Here is a 23,924-nt window from a genome sequence, read left to right as displayed (position 1 = left end):
CGGGGGCTGGGTCGTGGCGGCGCCTCAAGGTTAACGCCGGATAAACTGGGACGAGGCGAGGTGAGGCTGCGGGGGGAGGGGCGTGCGGCGAGGCCCTTCGGTAAACGCGGAGGTGGCGAGCGGCTCCTTTGTCCCGCCCGAGGCTGCGTGAGGCGATGGAGCCGATAGGCTTTTTATAAAGCCCTCCATCAGCTCCATCTCCAGGCTTTTATGAGCAGCCGCGGCAAACACACACACACACACACACACACACACGGATGCCCCCCCCCACCCCCACTCTTGAGGTGTAATTGGGAAAGAGGCCCCTTCCTCCAGCGTGCGTATCACTCCCCCGGGAGCGGGGGGGGGGGGGGGCTGGCCGCGCGTCTAAAGTGTGGGCGTGCGTCTGATGGCGAGGTGTTTACAATCAGTGGTAAAAGGCTGTGTGTGTTTATGTGTGTGTGGTTTCAGAGCTCTCATTGGCAGGTTCGGTGTGTGTGTGTGTGTGTGTGTGTGTGTGTGTGTGCTGAGGTTACAGCTACTGCTGCACTTCTTAACACTGATGTAAATATGGGGGGGGGGGGTAGGTCCAGGAGACGGTGTCAGAGGGGGACGCCAGGAGGAATTTTAGACCTTTCGGAGCCGAAAACTCCGGTTTTTCAGCCACTAATGTGGAAGTTTGGCGAGGAAAACTCAGGTTATTTAGTGCACGGAGACGGAGACAAAGGCGTCCTCAGGATGGTCGTCCCCCCCCCCCCCCCCCCCCGTCTGAGTCTTTTGTGAGGATGGACATCGTCAAACGGATCACGGCGACCGCCGCTCTTCCCCGCCTTTGTTCACATCCGTGGCTGAACCCCCCCCCCCCCCATCACCACGGAGCGCGCAGGCAGCAACATAAACATGGAAGGTGACACTTTGACGTGCACACAGGCGTTCACGTGCGCGCCCGCGAGGCCGTCTGAGTAACCGGGAGCGCCGAGATCCAGAGTGTTCCCTCTGCTCATTATGACGAACAACGCCATCAATTCAGAGAATTACCCTGTGTGTGTGTGTGCGTGTGTGTGTGCGTGTGTGTGTGCGTGTGTGTGTGTGTGTGTGTGTGTGTGTGTGTGTGTGTGTGTGTGTGTGTGGCGTTGCCGTCTGGGTTAACTGTATGTCGTAACCCCCCCAACCTATAGAGCAAAACTAGGGCACGCTGCTGGAGCACGTGTGTGCATGTGCCAGTCACATGCTTATTAAATGGTGAAGAGATGAGCTGCCTTCATGTCGCTCAGGGGCTCTCACACACACACACACACACACACACACACACACACACACACCGAAGATGGTTCGCCGTGACAATGGCGCACGTTTAACCATCTGTCTGCAGAAGAGGACATTAATAATACACACAGAGGGTCTTTGGTTCCGTGCCCGACCAACGCGCGCCGCAGCCCGCTTGTTCTCGCCGCGGGACACGTGGCGGCGTTTAAAAAGAGACGTGGAGGAAATGGCGTTTCCGTGCATCCGTCCTCGGTTCCTGTCGTGCTTCTGGATGACGTGCGCCCATGTGACGCTGGTGCACATCGCTGTGATGGGACGCTGCGCCCGTCTCCAGATCCGACCGCGGCGTTGGTTCGATCTGCCGTCGTGTGTTTGAAACACACCTGAGGCTCAATACAGGTTTATGTGTGTGAGGCGGACCACCAGGGGGCGGTATTCCCTGTTTAACCACACACACACACACACATTCTCACCTTGGGGTGCTTTCGAGTCACGGATTATCCTCCCATTTTGGGAGGAAACTGGAGCACCCAGAGCAAATCCACCACACCAAGCCCCCCCCCCCCCCCCTCCCCGGCCGCCATCATGAATGATCTCAAGTGCAGCCTCGTGCGTGTCGCAGGTCAGGGGTTAACTAGCAGCACGGCGCCAAGATGGGCTCCACTTATGGTTAGCTGGAGCGCCCTGAAGCTGCTACAGGAAGTCCTTCTGGATGTTCCTCCTCACTTCCTGTTAAAGATATGAGCAATAATTAATGACGCTGACATATAACGGACCCTCGTCCAAAGAAAGTTGTGCTTCATAACCAAAGGTGCTTTTTTGCTTTGATCTAGTGAGACAGGGCTTCATGAGGAAAACACCTGTCAATCAAACCACGCTGCACGCGTGCATGTGTGTGTGTGTGTGTGTGTGTGTGTGTGTGTGTGATCAGATAAGCATGTGGAGGGGGAGGAGCTTTCTGATTTATAGGAGCTTATTGAGGCGTCATAGTCCAGTGGCTGTAATGAACAACTGGACCTCTTTACATAGGATCAAAGAGAGCGGCACACACACACACACACATGCACACACACACATGCACACACACACGCTTGCTGGCTGCATTCACAGCATTTTAAGCGCGCTGCGATATGTGGGAGGGAGATTGAGCAAGAGGTTCCCAGTCCAGCAGGGGTGAAGGGAGGAGGAGGAGAACCGGCCGGGCCCGAGTCTGATGGGGGAGGTCAGATTTATCAGATTTAACATGATTCTGCTGGTTTTTATAAAAACAAAATACACTCCTGTGAGTGGCTGAAGTCACTCTGGACCCCCCCCTCCCACACACACACACACACACACACACACACACACACACACACGGAGACAAACAACTTGTACCAGACAGGAAGTGGCTAATGAGTCGGAGTAAATTTCAAAATAAAACGCCCGTGGTTCATTTTCAGCCTCCGGGATCGGACACGAGGGGCTTAGTGGGAACCTGAAAACGCACGTGCGTGCGCTCGCCCACGCACACGCCAGGCCGGCGTATGAACGCCATCTATCAAAATTCACTTACGGCTCCATTAGCCGAGTCTCCCGCGTCTCACACACACCGTGCGTCGCTAACACACACACTCTCTCCGTTAATTACAGCCGTAATAAGCAGTTGGATAAGAACTTAGTTTGATAAGGCCTCTAATGGTTAATGCGATTTGGTCCCGCCCCCCTGCCCCCCGCCGCTCCGCTTCTGCCCCCCCCCCGCTCCGCTTCTGCCCCCCCCGCTCCGCTTCTGCCCCCCCCGCTCCGCTTCTGCCCCCCTCATACATCACGTCGGAATTATTTGTCCTCCTAATGCGTTTTTCCTCTTTACTCTTTTGCTGGTTGGAGATAGTCAAAACGGGCAGTAATTACACTCTGTCACGGTTGCCGTGGAAATGATATTTGCTGTCACATGATGGCCTCCCAAGGTGACCAGGAAGTGGTTTTATGGCGGCAGAAGGTGGGGGGGGGTTACGGCTGATTTATGGGGGGGCCGTAATGACATCATATTCAACAGTGGGACGGGTGATAAATTAGCATCTGCTAATGGCGTCTTTGTTAGCTAACATGGTTTTGCGACTTCCTCTCGAGGCCAGAACCCGACGCGGGCCGGAGCGGGTTTCGCCACCGACGGGTTCTGCTGAGTTCTGACCGCGGTTAACCGAGCGTTCCTGCTTCTCTCTTCTCAGGCGCTCGGAGGAGGAAGTGGACATGGACAAAGTGACGGCTGCCATGGTGCTGACGAGCCTGTCCACCAGCCCTCTGGTCAAGAGCCCCCCCGTCAAAGTCAACGGTGAATATTAGCTCCGGCGCCGGCGGAAGTCCGGGCCGCAGGCCGCCGACGTGGCGCCGAGCTCAGCGGCCCGGATGCACAAATGCAGAAATAACTTGCCGAGTCTGTAGTTTGTGTTTTTGACGCTTCGTCCCCCCCAGCATGAGGACGCTGAGCTTGATAAATTGCCGCCACCTGCTGTGCTCAGCGTTCAGGGACTCCAGACGATCCACGCCGGGCCTGGACCCGTGGCACCTGGACCCGTGGCACCGGGACCCGGTGGCAGGGGTCCCGGTGCCACGGGTCCAGGCCCGGCGTGCTAGCTGCAGCTATGCGCAGGGTTGCATGTGCGTCCCACATGTCACACAGCGGTGCCCAGAACCAGAGTCCATGTTGGACTCCACTGATGGACGGATGTTCTGCCAGAACCACACACACACACACACACACACACACACACACACACGTGTTCCCCAGCCTTCACAGAGCAGGATGCTGCTACTAAAGGCGCCTTTGATCTAAAATAAAACAACCTTGGATTTGTCTTCCCGAAAACCCGCAACATTAAAGAAACCTTTGTTTTCCTCACAGTGGTTCTGGTGCTGCTGGTACTGGTGCTACTGGTACTGGTGCTACTGGTGCTGGTACTGGTGCTGCTGGTACTGGTTCTGGTGCTGGTACTGGTACTGGTGCTGCTGGTACTAGTGCTACTGGTGCTGGTACTGGTACTGGTGTCTCCCCTGTCTGGGGTCGTGTTGACGTCCAGAACTTCATCTCTAGTTTGGACTCTTTGTCTTTCTTTGATGTTGTCTTTTGTCCTCTCCCTTTCGGGCCGACCTCCGCCCCCCAGAGGTTCTGAGCGGCTCGTGGAAAGACAACGGTTCCGCCGGTCCTTTCACTCCGTCCAGCAACAGCTCTTCCGGAGGCTACTGGAGCTGGTCCGCCCCCAGCGACCAGTCCAACCCTTCCACGCCGTCGCCGCCGCTGTCCGCCGACAACTTCAAGCCCTTCCGAGGGTCCGGCGGAGGAGCCGGTCCGGCCGGACCCGAAGACCCGAGCCTGGAGGAGCAGGACGGCAGCAGCCTGCTCTTCGATGAGCCCATCCCCCGCAAGCGCAAGGTGGGAAGTTTTAGCAGACGTAAGAATCCCGTTTTTTCCGCTATCGAGCGATCCGATCCGATTTTAGGAACCTGCGAGATTCCTGTTGCTAACTGGAGCTAAAGGACGAACCTGAGGACGAGAGCAGCCTCTGCTAGCTGTGATAGCCGCGCCGCTAGCTGTGATAGCCGCGCCGCTAGCTTGTGTTGACACACGTGCGCCGCGCATGCAAAGCTAAAGGCCGCGCATTAACATTCCCTTCATGCTCCTCTCCTCTGCGCTTCCTGCAAGACACATTCCGGAGTTCGCCGTTTAATTAGCCGTAGAGCTCTCCCTTTCATGGAAGCCTGCTCCCGCTCGCCCCCCCCCACGCGCAGCGAGCCTTTGTTAGAACGATGTGGCGGCGGGAAGATGATGGTTGTGTCTGCGTGTGTTCGCCAAACGAGGGGGGAAACAACTGAAGGCGACGACAGCGAGATGCCGTCAGACGTCTGTTTCAAAGCGGAACGCTGAATCAAAAACTCCATGAAATGAAAAATAACACTGAATCACTCCGACAGGTCGGGGTGGCGTTGGAAAAACAGACGGGAAAAATAGGCGGGAAAAATAGGCGGGAAAACACGCCAAAGAGGAATAGACGCTGCCCGGGGTTTCTCCGGATGCTAACGCTAGCGCTAACGACAGCAGCGCGGGAATTCTGCCAGATCCCTTGAATCCGTTTGTACTTTATTCCCAAGTCGTCGGACTGTTTTTCCACTCCACTCCTCTCCGTCCTGTTTAGGGTGACGTTCTTTCCCGGCGCCGCGGCGGCGCCCCTTAGCATCAACGCTCGCTAATCTGACCGTAGCCGTGCCTTTGTGTGTTTGCAGAACTCCATGAAGGTGATGTTCAAGTGCCTGTGGAAGAACTGTGGCAAGGTGCTGAGTACCGCCGCTGGCATCCAGAGACACATCCGGACCATCCACCTGGGGTAACACACACACACACACACACATACACACGCACACACACACACACACACACACACACACACACACACACACACACACACACACACACACACCGTCCACTCAAAACCCGGTTGTCTTTTGAGTGCCGACCCGTCCTCCAGGCTTCACTGTCACGGCAGCCGATTACCGCCCGATAGATTATCGCCGTGGCAACGACCCCCCCCCCCCCGGGGGTGACAGGTGACGGGCAAATGAGCACGTAGAGAGCGCCGTAATTGTGACATCCTGACACCCGATCAGAGCGGCGTCTGATTTACTGCAGATGATGTTTAGTTTGTTTAAGACGGTGGGGGGGCGGTTTGGGGGTGCAGGGCGAGCCTGGAGAGCCCGGCGCTCATCCCTCTCTCCCTCCTCCCGTAGGCGGAACTGCGACTCGGACTGCAGCGACGGGGAGGAGGACTTCTACTACACCGAGATCAAGCTCAACACCGACTCTGTGGCGGACGGCCTGAGCAGCCTGTCCCCGGTGTCCCCCTCCGTCCTGTCCCCCCCGTCCCTCCCGTCTCTCGGCCACCTGCCGGACTGTCACAGACCTCAGCAGCCGGCCGACACCAAGGAGCCTCACGGCGGCGGCGCCACGCCGCTGAGCCGCTCTGCGCCCAGCGCGCTCTACCTCATCCACACGGACCACGCCTACCAGGTAGACGCCGGGCGCGGACGCCGCCGGACCGCCGCCGGTCGCTAACGCTAATTCTGTGTCCCGCCTCCAGGCCACGGCGCCGGTGTCCATCCCGTCCAGCGGCAGCAGCAGCGGCTCGGCGTGCGCCAGCTTCACCCCCGCCACCGGCGCCAGCTTCAGCATCTCCTGGCAGTCGCCGCCCGTCACTTTTACCGGGAACACGGTAAGAAGGGGGACGCCGTCCGGGGACGTTCTCCGGGCGTCCCGCCGCTTCTCAAACACGTCTCGCCTCTCCAGGTGTCGCCCAGTAAGAGCCAGGGCTTCGGCGAGCAGCGTTCCCAGACCATCGCGGCGCTCTCGTCGCCTCCCAGAGCAACGGCAGCGCTCAGGTAGGGGTTCCTCGCCGCTCCACGCCAAACTGGCGTCCTTTCTTTTAACCGTCCCTCCGCCTGTCCTCTGCAGCCGGAAGGTGCGCGGCGAGGGGAAGAAATGCCGCAAGGTGTACGGGATGGAGAACCGGGACATGTGGTGCACCGCCTGCCGCTGGAAAAAAGCCTGCCAGAGATTCACCGACTGAGCGCCGCCCCGGCCGCCGCCGCCGCCGCGGCGCTCCGGCAGGCCGCCGCCTTTTCTTTCCTTTTTTCTCGCCCACAGAATCGGGGGAGGGGCCTCAAGTTGCATGTTTTTTTTGTGGTTTCTTGAGGTCAAAGTTCACGCTTGTCCGTCAAGTTCCCACCGTCGCTCACTCGGTTCCACAGAACCGACACCAAAGGACAGTGGAGTCACCTGTACCAGCGCCGTCCAGGATCCACCACTCCCATTACTCCCAGTATGGGACCCCCCCCCCCCAGTGCAGCTATTTGGTGTAAAGAGACAAATATTTCTAATCGTGTGTTTTTCTTTTTGTTGCGCTCAGTGTTGCATCTTTTTGAACTGGACCAGAAGAAACCGCCACACTTTTGTCCTTTTTTAAATGTTTCAGGAAGGAGAAGAACCTTTTTTTTTTTTTTTTTTAATGTCCGACATCTTGACCCTTCCTGGTTCCGACCCGCTCCTCACCCCCGAGGGAATGTAGACCCAAAAGAACGGGGCAACAAAGAGACGCTAAAGGCTCCGTCAAGGCGAAGAGAACCTGATTTACAGCATTCCCGCCAAATCCACCCAGGGGGCGGGGCCGAGTGGGGGCGGGGCCGAGTGGGTGGGGCGGGTCGGATGGGGGCGGGGTCGAACAGGGGGCGGAGCAAAGCGACTGTTTCTTTCATCAGGGATGCGTTTTTAAAGAAAGCAAAAACCAGCAGCTGAGAACTTTGGGTTGTACCATATGCAGTACTTTCACGGAAGCTAAAAGCTAATCCACCACGACAACTTTGCAACCAAAAAAAACCCACAACTTTATCTTGTTTTGTTCTATTATTTCTAGTGTTTGGAGCATGTTGAGGTGCCATATTTACTGTTGTTGCTGTGTTGCTATATATACATCTTTTTTCCCGTTTCTTTTCTCGTTTACCCATCCTACACGCGTTTCCCACCCACGACTGTGGCGAGGCAGCAACAAGATTCCAAACCACGGAGAAAAATGCACCTCGCCGCGCCGGCGCTTCGCCCTCCTCCCCGTCTTTATGCGCCGATCTCGAAGGGGACGAAAGCGGAGCGAGGAAACCCCAAAACGAGGCACTTACAGAGCAAGAGGAGCTAGCTTCATTTCCTTTAAACCTGATCAGGAAGCTAACGCTAACATTCGCCTGGGCGGTCCAATATAAATGTGTCCACCAGGGGGCGTTTCTGTGACCGCAGCGCCGCCCCCCCCCCCCGGTGCTTTTTCCTTCTTCCTCCGCCCGTTTTCGTCTACCCACACGTCGCCTTAACTAGCGCTTCTTCCACGTCGTGACGTCGGTGTTCCGGTGCGAAATATTTAGAGGATCTGTAAAGGCGATCCGCCGTTGTATCATGTGACCGTATTATTGTATAGATAAATCGATATATACTGAGAGAACCTTCGCTTCAAAGCATCAAAGACATTGTTGGGGACTTTTGTTTTCATGTTCTGCTGGGGGGGGTTTATGGAGGGCTGTTATGTTTTTTTAATTACGGATGGCGCCCAGGAGTAAACCTCCCATTAAGCCGAGCTGATTACTCTCTTTGCGACCCTTGTGCCCCCCCCAGCCCCCCCGAGCTCCATCACGCCGCCCGCCCCTGATTAGCAACTTTATCTGACTTCCTCTCCTCTCCCAACGCCACTCAAGCCCCCTTTCAATTAATTTGATTGACATGTCGGCGAGCTTTGCCCCCCCCCGATGAGAAGGAGCCCCTGGCAGAGGGGGTGGGGGACGGGGGGGGGGGTTACTCAGGTCCCTTCTGAGAGGTTTCCACACCTTTTATCCCACAGCCTGTGGCGTTTTCACCCCCAGGGGGCGCCACAACCCTCCTCGCCAACACTCCTCGGGCAACGGTGTGTTGGGGGGGTAACAAGGGGGGGTAACGAGGCGAGCTTCCGGGTGCGTATTCCTTTACTTCCCATCGTCCTCCATCACTTTGGTGCTCGTGTTGGCCTTCACGGCGTGCGGATCAAAGTCTGGCAGCCAATTGGGATTCTGGGGGGGGGGGCAAACCCTCCAGCTCTGGTTCCAACCTCTAGGTGGCAGCAGCTCCAGGCAGCTAATTCACAACCAAGTTCTATTTTGATACGCAAGATTTGGCTAAAATAAGCTAACGCTCCTTGTTTAAGCCGTCCGACCTTTGAAGGAGATTTGCCGCCACGTTTCTCAACCCCATCCGAAGGAACCGTGAGGAACTCTGGGATTTGCCCCCCCGTCCGCGCTCGCTTGGTCCCGTTCGCTGCCAGCGGCGCCGCGCTGCTCCTCTGACCTGGTATTCGCTCCATTTTGTACGTTGTTAAGATGTAGAACATGAAAATAAAAAACCCTCCCTGCCTCAAGTCTGAGTGTCCGGTCGCCTGTCCGGGGAACGTTCCAACGGGAATCTAGCGCCTCGCTGGAAAAGAAAGATCGGTCCCAAACGGACGGCGGCGGCGCGTCTGTGCCGGGCCTCCGGGCCGTGTCGAGAACCCCGGGAAGGATCAAAGCTGCTTTCCGATGGGCTTTGATCTGGAATGTTGCGCCTGTTTTTGCCTTTCGGCGGCAAAAACCTGGAAGATTCGTGAGATGGAGACGTTTTCCCGCCAAATTCACATCACATTCCTGCCAAACATCACATATGGCGTCGCCCCCCCCCTTCCTTTGACTTATGTATTATGGAGGAACAGCCGGGGGGGGGGGGGGTACCAGCACGTGCTATCAAAGAGCCTCTATGGGGGCTCCTGTTGCTCTGCCGGAGTGATGCGAATACTTATGAGGCTCTTTCTCCTTCTTTCTTGCTTTTGTCCCCCCCCCCCCCCCCCCCCCAACGCTGCCAGTTAAAGACCGAGCAGCCGTGCCCCTGTTTGAAACTGGGGGGGGGGGGTCTGTTTTTTTTTTTTTTGGAGCGGCGGTTTGATTGGCGCCCCTGGTTTTAAACGGCGTCTTGTTTGTGACTTATGAGGCTGAATCTGCTTCAGCCCCCCCCCCCACCCCCCCCCCCCCCCCCCCCCAGCTCCACCCAGATGAGATGTGCCTTGATGAGGGTTCCTTGAGTCGCCGCGACCCGCCGGGCCCGCGAGGATGGAACGTCTCCGCTATTTGTCCAAGTTTGGCTTCGTGACTCTGAGGACCCCCCCCCCCGAGTCTGTTGGGGGGGCTTTTTTTGGTTCCAGAACTGCTGCGACGTTCAGGAGTGACTTTTCTGGTCCTCGCCGTGACCTTTGACCCCTCCTTCCTGCTACTATGGGGTGTTTTGACGTGTTCCCCTACGCTTCCCTCCCTTAAGGGCTCGTAGACCCAGTAAAGTGGAGGAATCGAGGCGGCATCAGCGAGGGGGGGCTGGACGCCCTCCGGGGCCACTTTAGAGATCTTTAGCCTGGACCTTCTTGGGGGGGGGGGGCAGCGGTGGAGCTGCTGCATAGTTTAACTGTACTTTATTACTGCATGTGCATGCAAATAGCAAATCTATGACGTCATGTTTGTGACTTTATATTAAATGTTTGGGAGTCGTGCTTTGGCGTCCGTTCCGGCGGCGTGCGTCAGATCATTTCACAGCCATTTTGTGTTTTCTGTGAGGGGGGGGGGGATCTGCATCTGAGAGCTAGCGATGTTCTACCTCCACCTGGAGGAGCTGTCGTTTCTCCAGGTGAACCGTAACACCAGCTGCTCTCTTCACACACGTCTATTTTAGGGTTTTACACCTTTTAAAAGCTAACGAGCTAACGCGAGCTAACTTTTCTACAACCGCTTATATCAAAGAGCAGCAACGGCCATTGTCGAGGCAGTGTTAGCCAGCAGGCGGTTAGCTTTATTAAGCCTTAGCTTTAAAGCTAACGGGTTCCAGCTGAGCTTTTTCTCACCATCTGCGTATCCGAAACCTTGTTTTGACAAATTTAACACACAAACTTGTGCTAATGCTAAGCTAACTAGCTGCAGAAACACGAGGGTGGCAGTGTTCTCATTTTTAAGACTCTGAAAACTGTTTTGTACATAAATTTGGTGCTAACATTTGGCAGAAACAGGCAGGGTTGTGCTAAAGGAGTGTTTTGATCGGGTGTTGTTTTTTTTTTTTACCCGGTTCAGGTTGTGGTTTCGGCCCTCCCCCCTTTTGGGCCCCAGGTTCTCGGCCCTGTCAGAATCGAACAGAAGTCAGCATAAACCCACAACGGCTTCTCCTCTGAGCATCTATTTGGAAAAAAGTTCCCAGAGCTTTTGCTACATCTCCTTAGCAGATGCTAGCTACCCCCCCGCCCCCCCCACCCCCCCGTTTACCTCAAACCCTGCAGGAAATCATTTTTGCCAAAGCTTTAGGAATTATTTATAAGACAGGAATGCTCAGCTGTCAGACATGGACAGCTCTAACCCAAGCTTTTGTCCCCCCCCCCAAAGCTTCTTTTGGCGCCTCGCGTCGGACGTGGAGGGAAGAGGTCTGGCGGCGCCGCAGGAGCTCCTCCCCGAGGGCGTCGGGGGGGCGGCGGCGTGCACGAGCCCACCTCCTCGCCTCACGCCTGTGTTGAGGGCTGACGTGAGAGACGGGAAGTTTCTGAGGGAGGGACGACTGTGGCGCGGGGGCTGCGTCGCCGTGGCGACCAGCATATGTCACTGTGCGAAGGGTCGAGATGCTGGCACCCACGTGTGTGTGTGTGTGTGCGTGTGAGTGTGTGTGAGAGAGGCGATGGGGTGTGTGTTTCAGATGACCACCTGAGGTTTGCCCCATCTGTTGAGGGCAGCATTTAAACCTCCTCCAAGCCGCCCGCGTGCTTCCGTGCACGAGAAGCCGCGCTAGCGTCTCGCCTGCGTCGGGGACCCCGATGACCACAATGCTGCGTTGCAGCTGCTTTGAGTTTGTGCACGTGCGCGCGCGTGTTGTTTGCCTTCCCATCGGCCATCTGAGCAGCAGGTTTCGCCTCAGGGGGGCGTCGGTGCGTCACGCTCACGAGATGTTTGAGGTCTGTTTCGAAGGTGCGTGCGCGCGTGTCTGAGGCGTCGAATTATTAATGAGGTGCACGTGCGCTCGCAGGCCTCATCTGTGACCTCGGTTGATTAGAATCGCCGCCGTCCTGTAGCGGGGGAGGGTCCTGAATGGAGCACGTGCGGATCTTTTTTTTAAAGGCAAAGCTCGGGGATCGCAGCCAAAGGTCAAGGGTCAACGCACGCCGTGACGGAAGAACCGGGGTCCGTCTTTAACGTAACTGGTTCGACGATCTTTTATCCGCTGGTTAAAGTTCGATATTCCTCATCTGGCCACTGATTAGCAGCGTTTCCGCCACGATTCGAGGCCGTTGGTCCACCCAGACCTCAGCTATGCTAAGCTAGCTGCGGCTCAACGGGGCAACATAAATAGCTCCATGAATTCAACCATTCAGGTACCGGATCAGATCCCTCAAAAAGGTTCTTGAAAGTCAGGAATAAGCTAAGCTCTCTAAACGTTTCAGTGGGGATGGAATGGCTTAAATGTTGTATTTTGTTGTTCTGGTTTTTTTGTCCTGCAGATTTTGTACAGTGTAATTTATATAACACGCTACACGCTAATGTCAGGAGCAGCCCAGTCGCTCCCTCCTGCGCCTGGGTTTAGGCTAAGCTAACTAGCTGTTGCTACTTAATGTATAGAAGTTGGGGCGCGCACACACAAATATCCTCAAGCTCTGTTTTAGTTGTCTTGTCTGACTTTAAAGCAACAACAAAGCCATGTTTGAAAATGAATGTTCCCTCTCTGCACATTTACGGCTTCATCGTCACGCAAAACCCACCAGAATCTTTATTGTCGACACAAAGCACTTGCAACGCGTGCGTTTCCTCGCAGGCGGTACAGTTTCAGAGCAATTTTCTTACATTCTTTTTCAGTCTATAATCAAAGGAAATCTATATGACTGATTTTTCTCAGAGAAGAATCTATAAACGCCGACTGTTAACTTGTTTTTCTTACTGGCTCTATGTGTTTTCTGGATGTAAATGGTGTTTACTGAAAAATTGCATTTCTGGTGCTGTTGTTGTGCAGTTTCGACCTTCTGGGATGTCTGGAGGTTTCTGGTCAAGACTGAATAAAGATTTCCTTTCTTTTTTTGGGGTTAGCTGCTGTTTTCTTCCCCTCGTTTGTTTCACACAGAAGATCTGACTCCTAGAAACCACATTATTGAAGTTCCACATAAGTGGGAACTTCTGCTTTCGTCTCCTAGCGAAACAGGAACTTTTCTCGCCCTCACGTGTGATGAATGATGTGATGGAACTTCTTCAGTGTTACCACCATTTCAGCCAGAAACATGTGACATCACACTGTTTAATAAGCAATAACTCCACAAAAATGTAGTTTGTGTAAAGATCCTGGGCCAGGACCAGTTTTTCCTCAGTTTGAAGATCACTGTGGAGCTGCAGGTTTTCTTGTTCAGGCCGGTTGGCGGAAAAATCCAACAAGCCGCTCCTCTGTCCGTGGCTGCCCCCTTGTGTTCGCCTCCGGTACTGCAGCGGTTTGAGGCCAGGTCCGTGTTCGATTAAGCAAATTTGCATTTCCACTTTTTTTTTTCCAAAATCACGAGTAAGAATCAGGCGTTTTTAAGAGGTTTTTATTAGATATATATATATATATAATCCACAATCTAGTTAAAGAACAAAGAAATGCGTGTGTCTCAGATTAAAACAAGAATTCTTCCAAGCAGGAAGTGACGCGACACGAGGACACAGAAGGTTTTGAGTTCCTCATTATGGCCTCAGAAAAGTGTGTTGAGCCCTTTGGTACATGAACTATATTAAGCACAAGTGTAAAAAGCCTTAGAACGCTTCTTTAATTTGTTATTTGACTTGTAGTTATTCAACTGCGACGTTGACGCTGCGTAAAAAGTTTGATTTACAAAATTATTGGGACGATTTAGTAATAAACTACATGTGCGCAGTAAATATCTTTACAAGGTGTTGGCGAGCGGTCCGGTTCAGGATCACAGGAGCGGGCAGATGAAGGAACATCTGCATCAGGAAGTGGGCGGGGCACAGGGAGCGGTGGGCGGGGTATATGGAGCCAGTGGGCGGGGCATATGGAGCGGGTGGGCGGGGTTATTGACTTTCATGGGTGTTGTAGTGGTGTTTGTTCTGCTGATCCGGACCGTTTTTTCTGTAAACACAGTAACCACGGATTTTATTGCGAAGGTTGTAAGGTGGAGGCCGACGTCCCCCCCCCCCCCCCCCCCACCGGCGATTCAGCATCAGACACATTACAAAGTGGGGGAGGTTTTTTTTCCTGCTTTATTAAAGTTGACGACACACATTTTTGGCATCTGAGCTGAAGGGGGGGGGGGCAGGAGGTCAAGGCCAGAGACGGGAGTGTTCCGGGGGGGGGGGGGGTCACTCGCTTCCTATAAAAAGGGAACGACGGGCCAAACGTGAAGGCGTGAGTGTTGACGGAGGGTGGGACAGGTCTCAGTTCATCGGGGGGTCCTGGGGGGGCTCAGTGAGCAGCGCCTCGGTGGCAGGACTGAGGTTCTGCTCCTCCGGGTCGGTGGCAGACGGAGACGGACTCATCTTGGTCTGCAGGACAGAAACAGGAAGTCACACACCCGCGTCCCAGCTGACAGGAAGCACAGCAGGGGGCGGGAGACAGACGGACAGTTACCTTCAGAGTGCCCACTCTCTCCTCAAAGGACTTGAAGGTTGGTGCTTTCCTGTGGGGGGAGACACGGGAGATCAGGGAGACAGCGGAGATCAGGGAGGAGGAGATCAGGGAGACAGCGGAGATCAGGGAGGATCTCCTCCAAACGTTTGGGGACATGCAGGAGAACAGGACCCGGACGAGCATTCACACCTTCGGAGGTCACGTCCCGACACTCCGCACACACAACGGGGGGATCTACTCATGTTCCAGGGACCAGGATGGATTCCACCCAAACGGGTCGGATTCATCCACCCAGACAAACGTCTTTTATCCACTGTCCAATCAGACGTGCGACCTCTCACCTGATGACGGGCAGACTGGCCGAGTGATGCAGGGAGCGAATGCTGTCCGGCAGCGTTAGAAGAGAGGAGACGTTAGTGGTTACCAGGAAGAGGAGGGGAAGAGGAAGAAGGGAGGAAGAGGAGAGGAGGAAGAGGAGGGGAAGAAGAGAGGAGAGGAAGAGTTAGAAGAGAGGAAGAGGAGAGGAAGAGGAAGAAGGGAGGAAGAGGAGAGGGAGAAGAGAAAGAGAGGGAGAGGAAGAGGAGAGGAGAGGAGAGGAGAGGAAGAAGAGAGGAAGAGGAGAGAAAGAGAGGGAGAGGAGAGGAGAGGAAGAAGAGAGGAGACGTTAGTGGTTACCAGGAAGAGGAGGGGAAGAGGAGAGGGAGAGTTAGAAGAGAGGAAGAAGAGAGGAGACGTTAGTGGTTACCAGGAAGAGGAGAGGAGAGAAGAAGAGAGGAAGAAGAGAGGAGAGGGAGAGGAGAGGAAGAGAGAGGAAGAGGAGAGGAGAGGAGAGGGAGAGTTAGAAGAGAGGAGACGTTAGTGGTTACCAGGAAGAGGAGAGGAAGAGAGAGGAAGAGGAGGGGAAGAGGAAGAAGGAGGAAGAGGAGAGGAGACGTTAGTGGTTACCAGGAAGAGGAGAGGAAGAGTTAGAAGAGAGGAAGAGGAGAGGAAGAAGAGAGGAAGAGTTAGAAGAGAGGAAGAAGAGAGGAAGAGTTAGAAGAGAGAAGAAGAGAGGAAGAGGAGAGGAAGAGGAGAGGAAGAGGAGGGGACGAGAGGAAGAGGAGAGGAAGAGGAAGAAGGAGGAAGAAGAGAGGAAGAGGAGAGGAAGAGGAGGGGAAGAGGAGGAAGAGGAGAGGAAGAGGAGAGGAAGAGAGGAGAGGAAGAGTCTCATCATCCCTCCACATATTCAATGAGCCTGAACTCTTACTGCTGAATCCCATTAAGACTGATTGTGTCTTTACACAGTGTGTGTGTGTTAATCCCATTCATGAGGGAAATGGTGAGTTATTCACACACACACACACCACACACACACACACCCTCTTTGACCCCAGTCTCCTTGCCACCCCTCCCCCCCCAAACCCAGATCTGTGTTGAGGCTCATTGAGGGTCTCATAATCCAGTTTGCAGCTCAGTAATCCAGACAGAAGGATGACAGAAGAACACAGATTAGGGGGGGGGGGGGGAGGGGTGTGTGTGTGTGTGTGGGGTGGGGGGGGGGGGGTGTTTTAAGCATCATACCAGGAAACACTAAACTGCTTTTTTTAACTTTTAAGAAGTCGGGCGATGAAACAAATTGGATTTATTCCCTCTGATAGCTGCAAGGACATCTTCAACATTAGCATTTAGCCTGAGAAAGCTCCAACTGATACAATCATGTGTGTGTAACACACTATAATCATGTGTGTGTAACACAATATCATGTGTGTGTAACACACTATCATCATGTGTGTGTAACAATATAATCATGTGTGTGTAACACAATATAATCATGTGTGTGTAACACAATCATGTGTGTGTAACACAATTTAAAGATCTACACACTAAATGGATCAATGTTTTAGCTGCCGCCACCGTTAGCAACAAGAAAGATCATGAAAGTTTTCTACCCTGAAGACTGCAAAGTTCAAATATTGATGTAAGACCGTGTGTGTGTGTGTGTGTGTGTGTGGTGTGTGTGTGTGTGTGTGTGTGTTACAGGCGTGCCTGTTGACTTTCCTGCTGTGCAGCCAACGTTAAGGTCAATATCAGTCCGTTGAAAACAAAAGCTGGCAGCAGGAGTCAGTTAGCCTCCATGATTAGCACCTTCACTCTTCTCCTTATTCTCCAGATAAACTCGAGGTTTAAAGAGCTTCTGTTCTTCCTGCCCCCCCCCCCCCCCTCCTGCCCCCCCCTGCCCCCCCTCCCCCGATGATGATGTGAGAGCTGACCTGACGTCCTCCAGCTTCCTGCTCAGCACCGAGCCCATGTTGGAGAACGCCGTCGTGGCCTTCAGGCTCGCCTGAGACAGCGTTTCAGATGTCCGTCTGTACCTGCCAGACAGGTGGAGCCCGAGGTTACAGAGGGGGCGTGGCTCAAAAGGAGGCCGGCGGCGGCGGCGGCGGCGGCGGCGGCGGGTGCTTACGCGGTGGAGGCGGTGACGTCCTGCCAGGTTCTGGTGAGGTTCTGTTTCAGCTCGTTCAGCGGTGTGATGCCCAGCTTCCTCTTGATGTCTGCCGCCTGTTTCTCTTTGGCTGCCAGGACCTGGGACAGAGTCTGGATCTCATCCTCCACCTGCACACACACACACACACACCACACACACGCACACACACACACACACACACGCACACGCACACACATGCACGCACACACACACATGCACGCACACACGCACGCGCACACACACGCACACACACACACACACGCACACACACACACACACGCACACACACGCACACACACGCACACACACGCACACACACACACACACACGCTAACGTATGCGATCTTTAGCTTCTTCCTGGTTGTAAAAGCGTTTGACCTTTGACCTCTGCTCCTGACCTTGAGCAGCTCTTCCTGCAGCTCCTGCCGCTCCTCCTCCGTCATGGCGGGGGGAAAGCGGACGGGCCGACCGTCGTCACGGCATCTTCACCCATTTCTGCGTCGGCGTGGGGTTGAGATCCTGTGGGGGGGGGGGGAGGTGCATTAATCCAGCTGTTTATTCAAACGAAGAGAGAGAACGGATGACAGGGGGGGGACACACACCCTCCCCCCCCACTCTCACGTGTTCCTCTGCACTGTTTCCTACAGGGGTTGGGGGGGAGGGGGGGTCGTTCTACCTTTTATAAAGACACTCTTGGAGGTTGGGAGGTGCAACTAAAGGGAGAAACTGCAGTAATTCCTGACCGACTCTTTGCTCCACTTATCCCCGATCGGCCGTGGCCACGCACAGTGATGTGAGATCTGGACGTCAGCTGAGACCGCCGACACGCCCCGGGGGGGGGGGGGGGGGGTGGGGGGGGGGGGGTGTTTTAAGCATCATACCAGGAAACACTAAACTGCTAAACTAAACTTTTTTTAACTTGAAACAAATGAAACAAATTGGATTTATTCCCTCTGATAGCTGCAAGGACATCTTCAACATTAGCATTTAGCCTGAGAAAGCTCCAACTGATACAATCATGTGTGTGTAACACAATATCATCATGTGTGTGTAACACATATAATCATGTGTGTGTAACACACTATAATCATGCGTGTGTAACACAATATAATCATGTGTGTGTAACACAATATCATCATGTGTGTGTAACACACTATAATCATGCGTGTGTAACACAATATCATCATGTGTGTGTAACACAATTTAAAGATCTACACACTAAATGGATCAATGTTTTAGCTGCCGCCACCGTTAGCAACAAGAAAGATCATGAAAGTTTTCTACCCTGAAGACTGCAAAGTTCAAATATTGATGTAAGACCGTGTGTGTGTGTGTGTGTGTGTGTGTGTGTGTGTGTGTGTGTGTGTGTTACAGGCGTGCCTGTTGACTTTCCTGCTGTGCAGCCAACGTTAAGGTCAATATCAGTCCGTTGAAAACAAAAGCTGGCAGCAGGAGTCAGTTAGCCTCCATGATTAGCACCTTCACTCTTCTCCTTATTCTCCAGATAAAGGAGAATCCCCCCCCTTCACTCCCCCCCTCCTGCCCCCCCCTGCCCCCCCTCCCCCGATGATGATGATGTGAGAGCTGACCTGACGTCCTCCAGCTTCCTGCTCAGCACCGAGCCCATGTTGGAGAACGCCGTCGTGGCCTTCAGGCTCGCCTGAGACAGCGTTTCAGATGTCCGTCTGTACCTGCCAGACAGGTGGAGCCCGAGGTTACAGAGGGGGCGTGGCTCAAAAGGAGGCCGGCGGCGGCGGCGGCGGCGGCGGCGGCGGCGGGTGCTTACGCGGTGGAGGCGGTGACGTCCTGCCAGGTTCTGGTGAGGTTCTGTTTCAGCTCGTTCAGCGGTGTGATGCCCAGCTTCCTCTTGATGTCTGCCGCCTGTTTCTCTTTGGCTGCCAGGACCTGGGACAGAGTCTGGATCTCATCCTCCACCTGCACACACACACACCACACACACACACACACACACACACACACACGCACGCACACACGCACACACACACGCACACACACACACACATACACACACACACGCACGCACACACACACACACACACGCACACACATGCACGCACACACACGCACGCACACACACGCACACGTATGCGATCTTTAGCTTCTTCCTGGTTGTAAAAGCGTTTGACCTTTGACCTCTCCTCTGACCTTGAGCAGCTCTTCCTGCAGCTCCTGCCGCTCCTCCTCCGTCATGGCGGGGGGAAAGCGGACGGGCCGACCGTCGTCACGGCATCTTCACCCATTTCTGCGTCGGCATGGGGTTGAGATCCTGTGGGGGGGGGGAGCTGCATTAATCCAGCTGTTTATTCAAACGAAGAGAGAGAACGGATGACGGGGGGGGGACACACACCCTCCCCCCCCACTCTCACGTGTTCCTCTGCACTGTTTCCTACAGGGGTTGGGGGGGGGGGGGGGGGGTCGTTCTACCTTTTATAAAGACACTCTTGGAGGTTGGGAGGTGCAGCTAAAGGGAGAAACTGCAGTAATTCAGCACCGTCCACCTGGGGGGGGGGGGGGGGGGGGGGGGGGGGGGGCGTCTCCTCTGGCCGGCATCACTCTGACCAGGAGTTCCCAACTGGAAGTCCAGCAGCAGGAAGAACGGTTCCTGCTCCACTTATCCCCGATCGGCCGTGGCCACGCGCAGGGATGTGAGATCTGGACGTCAGCTGAGGCCGCCGACACGCCCCGGGGGGGGGGGGGGGGGGCACGTGACGCAAGGCAGACGTGAGCAGAAGGAAACTGCATTCAAACAGTTATTGGCCCTCACTTTTATGTCCATGGGACAAAGTGTGAAGGAAGCTGCCGAGTCATCAACTCGTCGTACAAGGAGACGCGTTTAAGATTTTAAAGTGTGATTTATCAAAATCAACCAGCGGCCGAATCCGGAATCTCGGAATTCTTCCCATCCAATGAACCAAGCCCACGTTTTGTTGTCACACTCACACACTCACACTCTCACACACTCTCACACACACTCTCACACACTCTCACACTCACACACACTCTCTCACACTCTCTCACACTCTCTCACACTCTCTCTCTCACACACACACACACACACACACACACACACACACAGTCTCTCCCTTTCTTCCCTGTGATTACCTCTGGTCGCCACGGCGGGCGAGCTGGGCGGCGTGTCGCCGTACGCCGGGGACAGGTACAAATAGCTGGCGTTGACTCCCTGTTCAAAGTCGAAGGGAGAGTGGTATTCCTCCAGGGGCTCCATCCCGACAACCGGCGCCGACGCAGAGTGGCCGCCACCTCCCTACCGCCGTGACTCCCTAATGAAAAGCAGCCACGCGCTGATTGCCTGCATGTGACGGCGGCGCACGCCGGCGCCGCGCCTGCCCGGGTACCTTGTGTCCAGAGGAGCACAACATCCACGTGTGTGTGTGAATGTGGGGGGGGGGGGGGGGGTCTGTGCTGCTTTCAGCCGCCAGGAGATTACGGCCGGGACGAGAGGACGGTCGTCGTTCCGAGGCCGCGTGAACCTCTGTCAATGAGTTACGTGTCACTCTGAGCAGCTGCACGCCGCCGCCGCCGTTGCTCCGCGCCCTCCCCCGTAAATCCCAAAGGTCGATCCTCGGTCCGGTCGGTGCGGAGCGGCGCGGCGCCCTTGTCCCAGCGAACGCCGCCCCTCTCTCATCCAGCCTCGCGTCCCAGCAGGACGTTAAAGAGGTCCCGTTTGAGCCGGTCACGTGCGGCGTGCGTGCGGAGGACGGGAATCTGCCGCGTCCCAGATTAGAGAGGAGCGCTAATCCAGGTCGGGCGACCCAGCGCGGAGCGGCAGTAATGCTTGGGCGCCGGAGCGGAGGACGCCGGGGGCCACGCCGCCTATTGTGGCTGCACTTGATGGAGGGTGTTCAGTCAGAACCCGACCCGTCCTCATTCTTGGCCTTTCCAGGAGCCGGGGGCATTAAGAAGGGTAAATATGGGATATCCGCACAAACGTGGCGTCGTGGGTCCAACGCACGTCGCCACGGAATGGAGGTGGGGGCCGCTGCCCACGGGGAACCAGGGTCGGCCTGGATCTCAGGTGTTCTGATCATGTGCTCACAGATCGACTGAACATGAGGACCTTTGGCCGACAGTGCAAAAATATTAATAATCCACATTAGCCGCTCAGCCAGACTGCAGCATCAACAAAGAGCCATTTTCAAGGGGTAAATGAATTACAACATGAGATCAATTACCCTACTAATTGGCCCATGCCCCATCACATGGCTAAAAAATCAGAGTCATGAGCTACCAATTGCTCTGTAGCTGGCGTGAGATTTTCCAGGAAGTTCCCCACTAAAGGCTGGGAAGCAGAGTGCGGGGAAAAGGGATCAACCTCCGGGAGAACGTCGTTAGGAGGCTTTGAGGGGGCAAACGTAAAGCTAGCGTGGGTTAGCACGCCGCGCTGTGAGGCAGCAACGGAGCTCAGCCTGTTGCTCATCCTTGAAACAAGTTCAAGCTGGGGATAAACACATCGTAACCCGATCACGCCGGCCGTCGGGCCGCTTCCTGCGCCGGACGTCACCAGACAGAACTGCCCTCAAATCCAATAAGGGAAAAATGCTCCACTCATGATCAACGCAATTAGAGGGTTCGGCTGAAAAACAACACTGATTAGTCTCATTCTTCCCTTCCTGTCCTGAGGAGGGAAGCTGGGCCTTCTGCAGCAGGAACCCGGCAGAAAGCACCAAAACAGCTCCCGTTTCCTCAGCACGCTGCTAAAGGTGGTTCCAAGTTGGAGCCTCCTTTAACCCGTGGGAACCTGCCCGCTAGAACCTGCTCAACATCCTCTTCAACCGGTTACCTGGAATCTTTTGGATGCAATCGTATAAAGCACATGAAGCGTAAACAGCCGGTGAGTGTTGATAAAAGGGGGAACTTACCACTTCCCTTAATAAGGTGAAAAGGGTAGAATAATGGATCACAACGTGGCGCTTGTTTGGTTGGTTTTTGATCAAGGTCACCTCAGAATCACAGAAGCAGAACAAACTGGGAACCTCTCAAAGGGGAAGCACCGTCTCTCAAAGAAACGGAACTAATCCAGATATTAGGACCTACTCCCTTATCAATGAGTCTGTGATGACGCCACGCGGAGCCTAACTGTCAGTATACGAAGTGGTTTACAAGTAAATAACGTCAATAGATAAAGCAGACGGGAGGAAATGACCATTCTAGAGGAGGGGAAACTATGTACTGAAGGGAATGTAGGACAGGGCTGTGTCTTATTTACCTGGCCTTGCCTTGAGGTGGATAAATAAACATCCCGGCCTTTCCCCCAATAACTAGAACTCATAAGAAAGTAGGACAGGTGCAGAAGAGAAGACGGCTGCAGGGCAGAGGTGGAAATGCCTAAATATGAGAAGGAATGAAGCAGGAACGGCAGAAAGCATAAATAAACACAAAACCTGTGGATCAGGCGAAGATGGCTGCAGTAATAACAGATGGTGGCGTGTGCTTGTGGTCAGTTGTGATAGACAGAAGGCTGCTACTGGTAAAGGGAATATTTGGAAGCTACTACTGGTTATTCCCAAGGGAATGAAAAACTACACTGTGTGATTTAAGTGGAAGAGCTATTGGGGAACCTGTCAGACTGGTGTGACACATTTGTTTTTCAGCTGTGGTTATATTAATGTACCTTCCTATGGAATCATCACCACCTTCTCATTAACAATTCCCATATTCGACACTGGGTTTTGGTAATTAAATATGGCTAAAGTCGCTCATATTGACTCTTGGTTATTTCTAGTCACAAAAGGACATTTTTTTTAAACTTCTGGGATGTTTTTGGTGCTTTATTGTGTACCTACGCCCCGTCTATCATGTACTCCTCCGGCTACTCGACGTGTTTATCCCTGAATAGTAGCATATGTTCGCACCGATCTGACAAAATGTCACTTTGCATCAACGCACAAAGTTAGCTAGTTTGCTAACTTTCTTGTCATCTAAAACCGGACGCCTAAAAAACCCCACCTTTTCGTTAAAGGCACAGCAGGTGGGACTCTTTAAACTCTTTTACCTTTGTCGGTGTCCTCCATGGTGCCGTGCAGCGCTGATTCTGGCAGTTTTTAGGTCCTCTGCGTGCAGCAGTTTGTTCCTTTGGCCACTGCAGATCTTCCTGCCCGCTCCCTTTCATGTTGCCAGGCAGCGCGACGTGGGGGGCGGGGCTGCGCGTGACGTCATCGCGCAGCAGTGTAAACAGAGGCGAGCACGTGGCTCCATTTTTTTTTTTCCACCAACAACAATCAATGGCGTCACAACTGAAAACACGAAATAACTATTAAATATACACGGTAAGTAAATATTGAATGAAAGTAACCGCAACAAAATACAAATATTGAAGTAAAAATGGATTTCCTACTAATTACGCAAAATGAGAGCAGGTTAAATTCAGTCGCTCTTGCCGCAAATGTCAGTTTCTAAAAGCCTCTTTTTGACAGGTGTCTTTTAATTGCAATTTAAAAACTGTCCAAGCGTTTAAACTAACAAATACAAACCATATTTCAATTCTTATACTCTATTAAATAATTTTAGTTGGAGTCAAAGTCAAAGAATTATCATCTAGCTGATGCTATAAAAGCGACAGAATGATAATATAAAGTCCTAACATAGCGCATTCATATTCACTGCAGGGTTGTTTAGGTGCCCCTGCCAAGTTCATTAGGAATGCTTCTGCGAACAGGGGCAAAAGATAGATGCGCTAATGCCGTATTGCCTTGGGAATAGCTGGCACTGGCAAACACGAGTCCGATCCTGCTGTAATTAAAACCAGGGGTAAATCCCGCTGTTGTTCACACACTGTGCGCAAAGCCCCAAATTAGACAGGGCTGAAACTAGACACTTGAAATATGCCAAGCATCGCGCACAGACAGATGGGTGCATGGATGGATGGTGGATGGATGGAGGGATGGATGGATGGACGGATGGATGGATAGAGGGATGGATGGGCGGTCCTCGTCAAAGAGAGACCCCTGCTGGCCAAGAGGGGAACAGAAACAGAGTTGACAC

General features: G+C 53.9%; 2 protein-coding genes, 1 long non-coding RNA gene and 1 pseudogene across 4 annotated transcripts in view; 2 read left to right on the top strand and 2 right to left on the bottom strand.

Moving 5' to 3' along the window:
- The window catches only part of znf704 (zinc finger protein 704), a 21,080-nt gene extending 11,883 nt beyond the window's left edge, over positions 1 to 9,197 (top strand). Inside the window, exons 3-10 of one of the 2 annotated variants that reach the window (XR_008948077.1) lie at positions 3,453 to 3,556; positions 4,386 to 4,654; positions 5,503 to 5,603; positions 6,004 to 6,283; positions 6,354 to 6,485; positions 6,560 to 6,651; positions 6,725 to 8,026; positions 8,057 to 9,197. Coding sequence is in view for 1 of the 2 variants with exons in the window: in XM_057021295.1 (XP_056877275.1) it covers positions 3,453 to 3,556; positions 4,386 to 4,654; positions 5,503 to 5,603; positions 6,004 to 6,283; positions 6,354 to 6,485; positions 6,560 to 6,651; positions 6,725 to 6,839 (1,093 nt within the window). In the remaining variant the exon portion in view is untranslated. Of the gene's footprint in view, positions 1 to 3,452; positions 3,557 to 4,385; positions 4,655 to 5,502; positions 5,604 to 6,003; positions 6,284 to 6,353; positions 6,486 to 6,559; positions 6,652 to 6,724 lie in introns of both variants that reach the window. The other variant, XM_057021295.1, reaches the window with a different exon arrangement.
- Positions 9,198 to 9,821: 624 nt separating this feature from the next.
- On the top strand, positions 9,822 to 12,908 carry LOC130518634 (uncharacterized). The gene is made up of 2 exons (XR_008948102.1): positions 9,822 to 11,690; positions 11,800 to 12,908. It is a non-coding gene; the product is annotated as an uncharacterized LOC130518634 (long non-coding RNA).
- A 474-nt stretch (positions 12,909 to 13,382) lies between these two features.
- Positions 13,383 to 17,412, bottom strand: LOC130518623 (tumor protein D52-like; annotated as a pseudogene).
- Positions 17,413 to 18,477: 1,065 nt separating this feature from the next.
- tpd52 (tumor protein D52) lies at positions 18,478 to 23,070 on the bottom strand (the record flags this gene model as incomplete). The annotated part of the gene is given in 6 exon segments (XM_057021379.1): positions 18,478 to 18,592; positions 18,688 to 18,836; positions 19,068 to 19,121; positions 19,124 to 19,188; positions 20,025 to 22,268; positions 22,936 to 23,070. Coding segments are annotated over 5 exon segments (507 nt in total), but the record flags the coding sequence as incomplete, so codon positions are not given.
- Between the last annotated feature and the right edge of the window lie 854 nt (positions 23,071 to 23,924).

The sequence above is a fragment of the Takifugu flavidus genome, chromosome 21 (genome assembly GCF_003711565.1).
Source record: "Takifugu flavidus isolate HTHZ2018 chromosome 21, ASM371156v2, whole genome shotgun sequence".
Taxonomy (NCBI): domain Eukaryota; kingdom Metazoa; phylum Chordata; class Actinopteri; order Tetraodontiformes; family Tetraodontidae; genus Takifugu; species Takifugu flavidus.
This window is presented reverse-complemented; position numbering and strand designations above follow the sequence as displayed.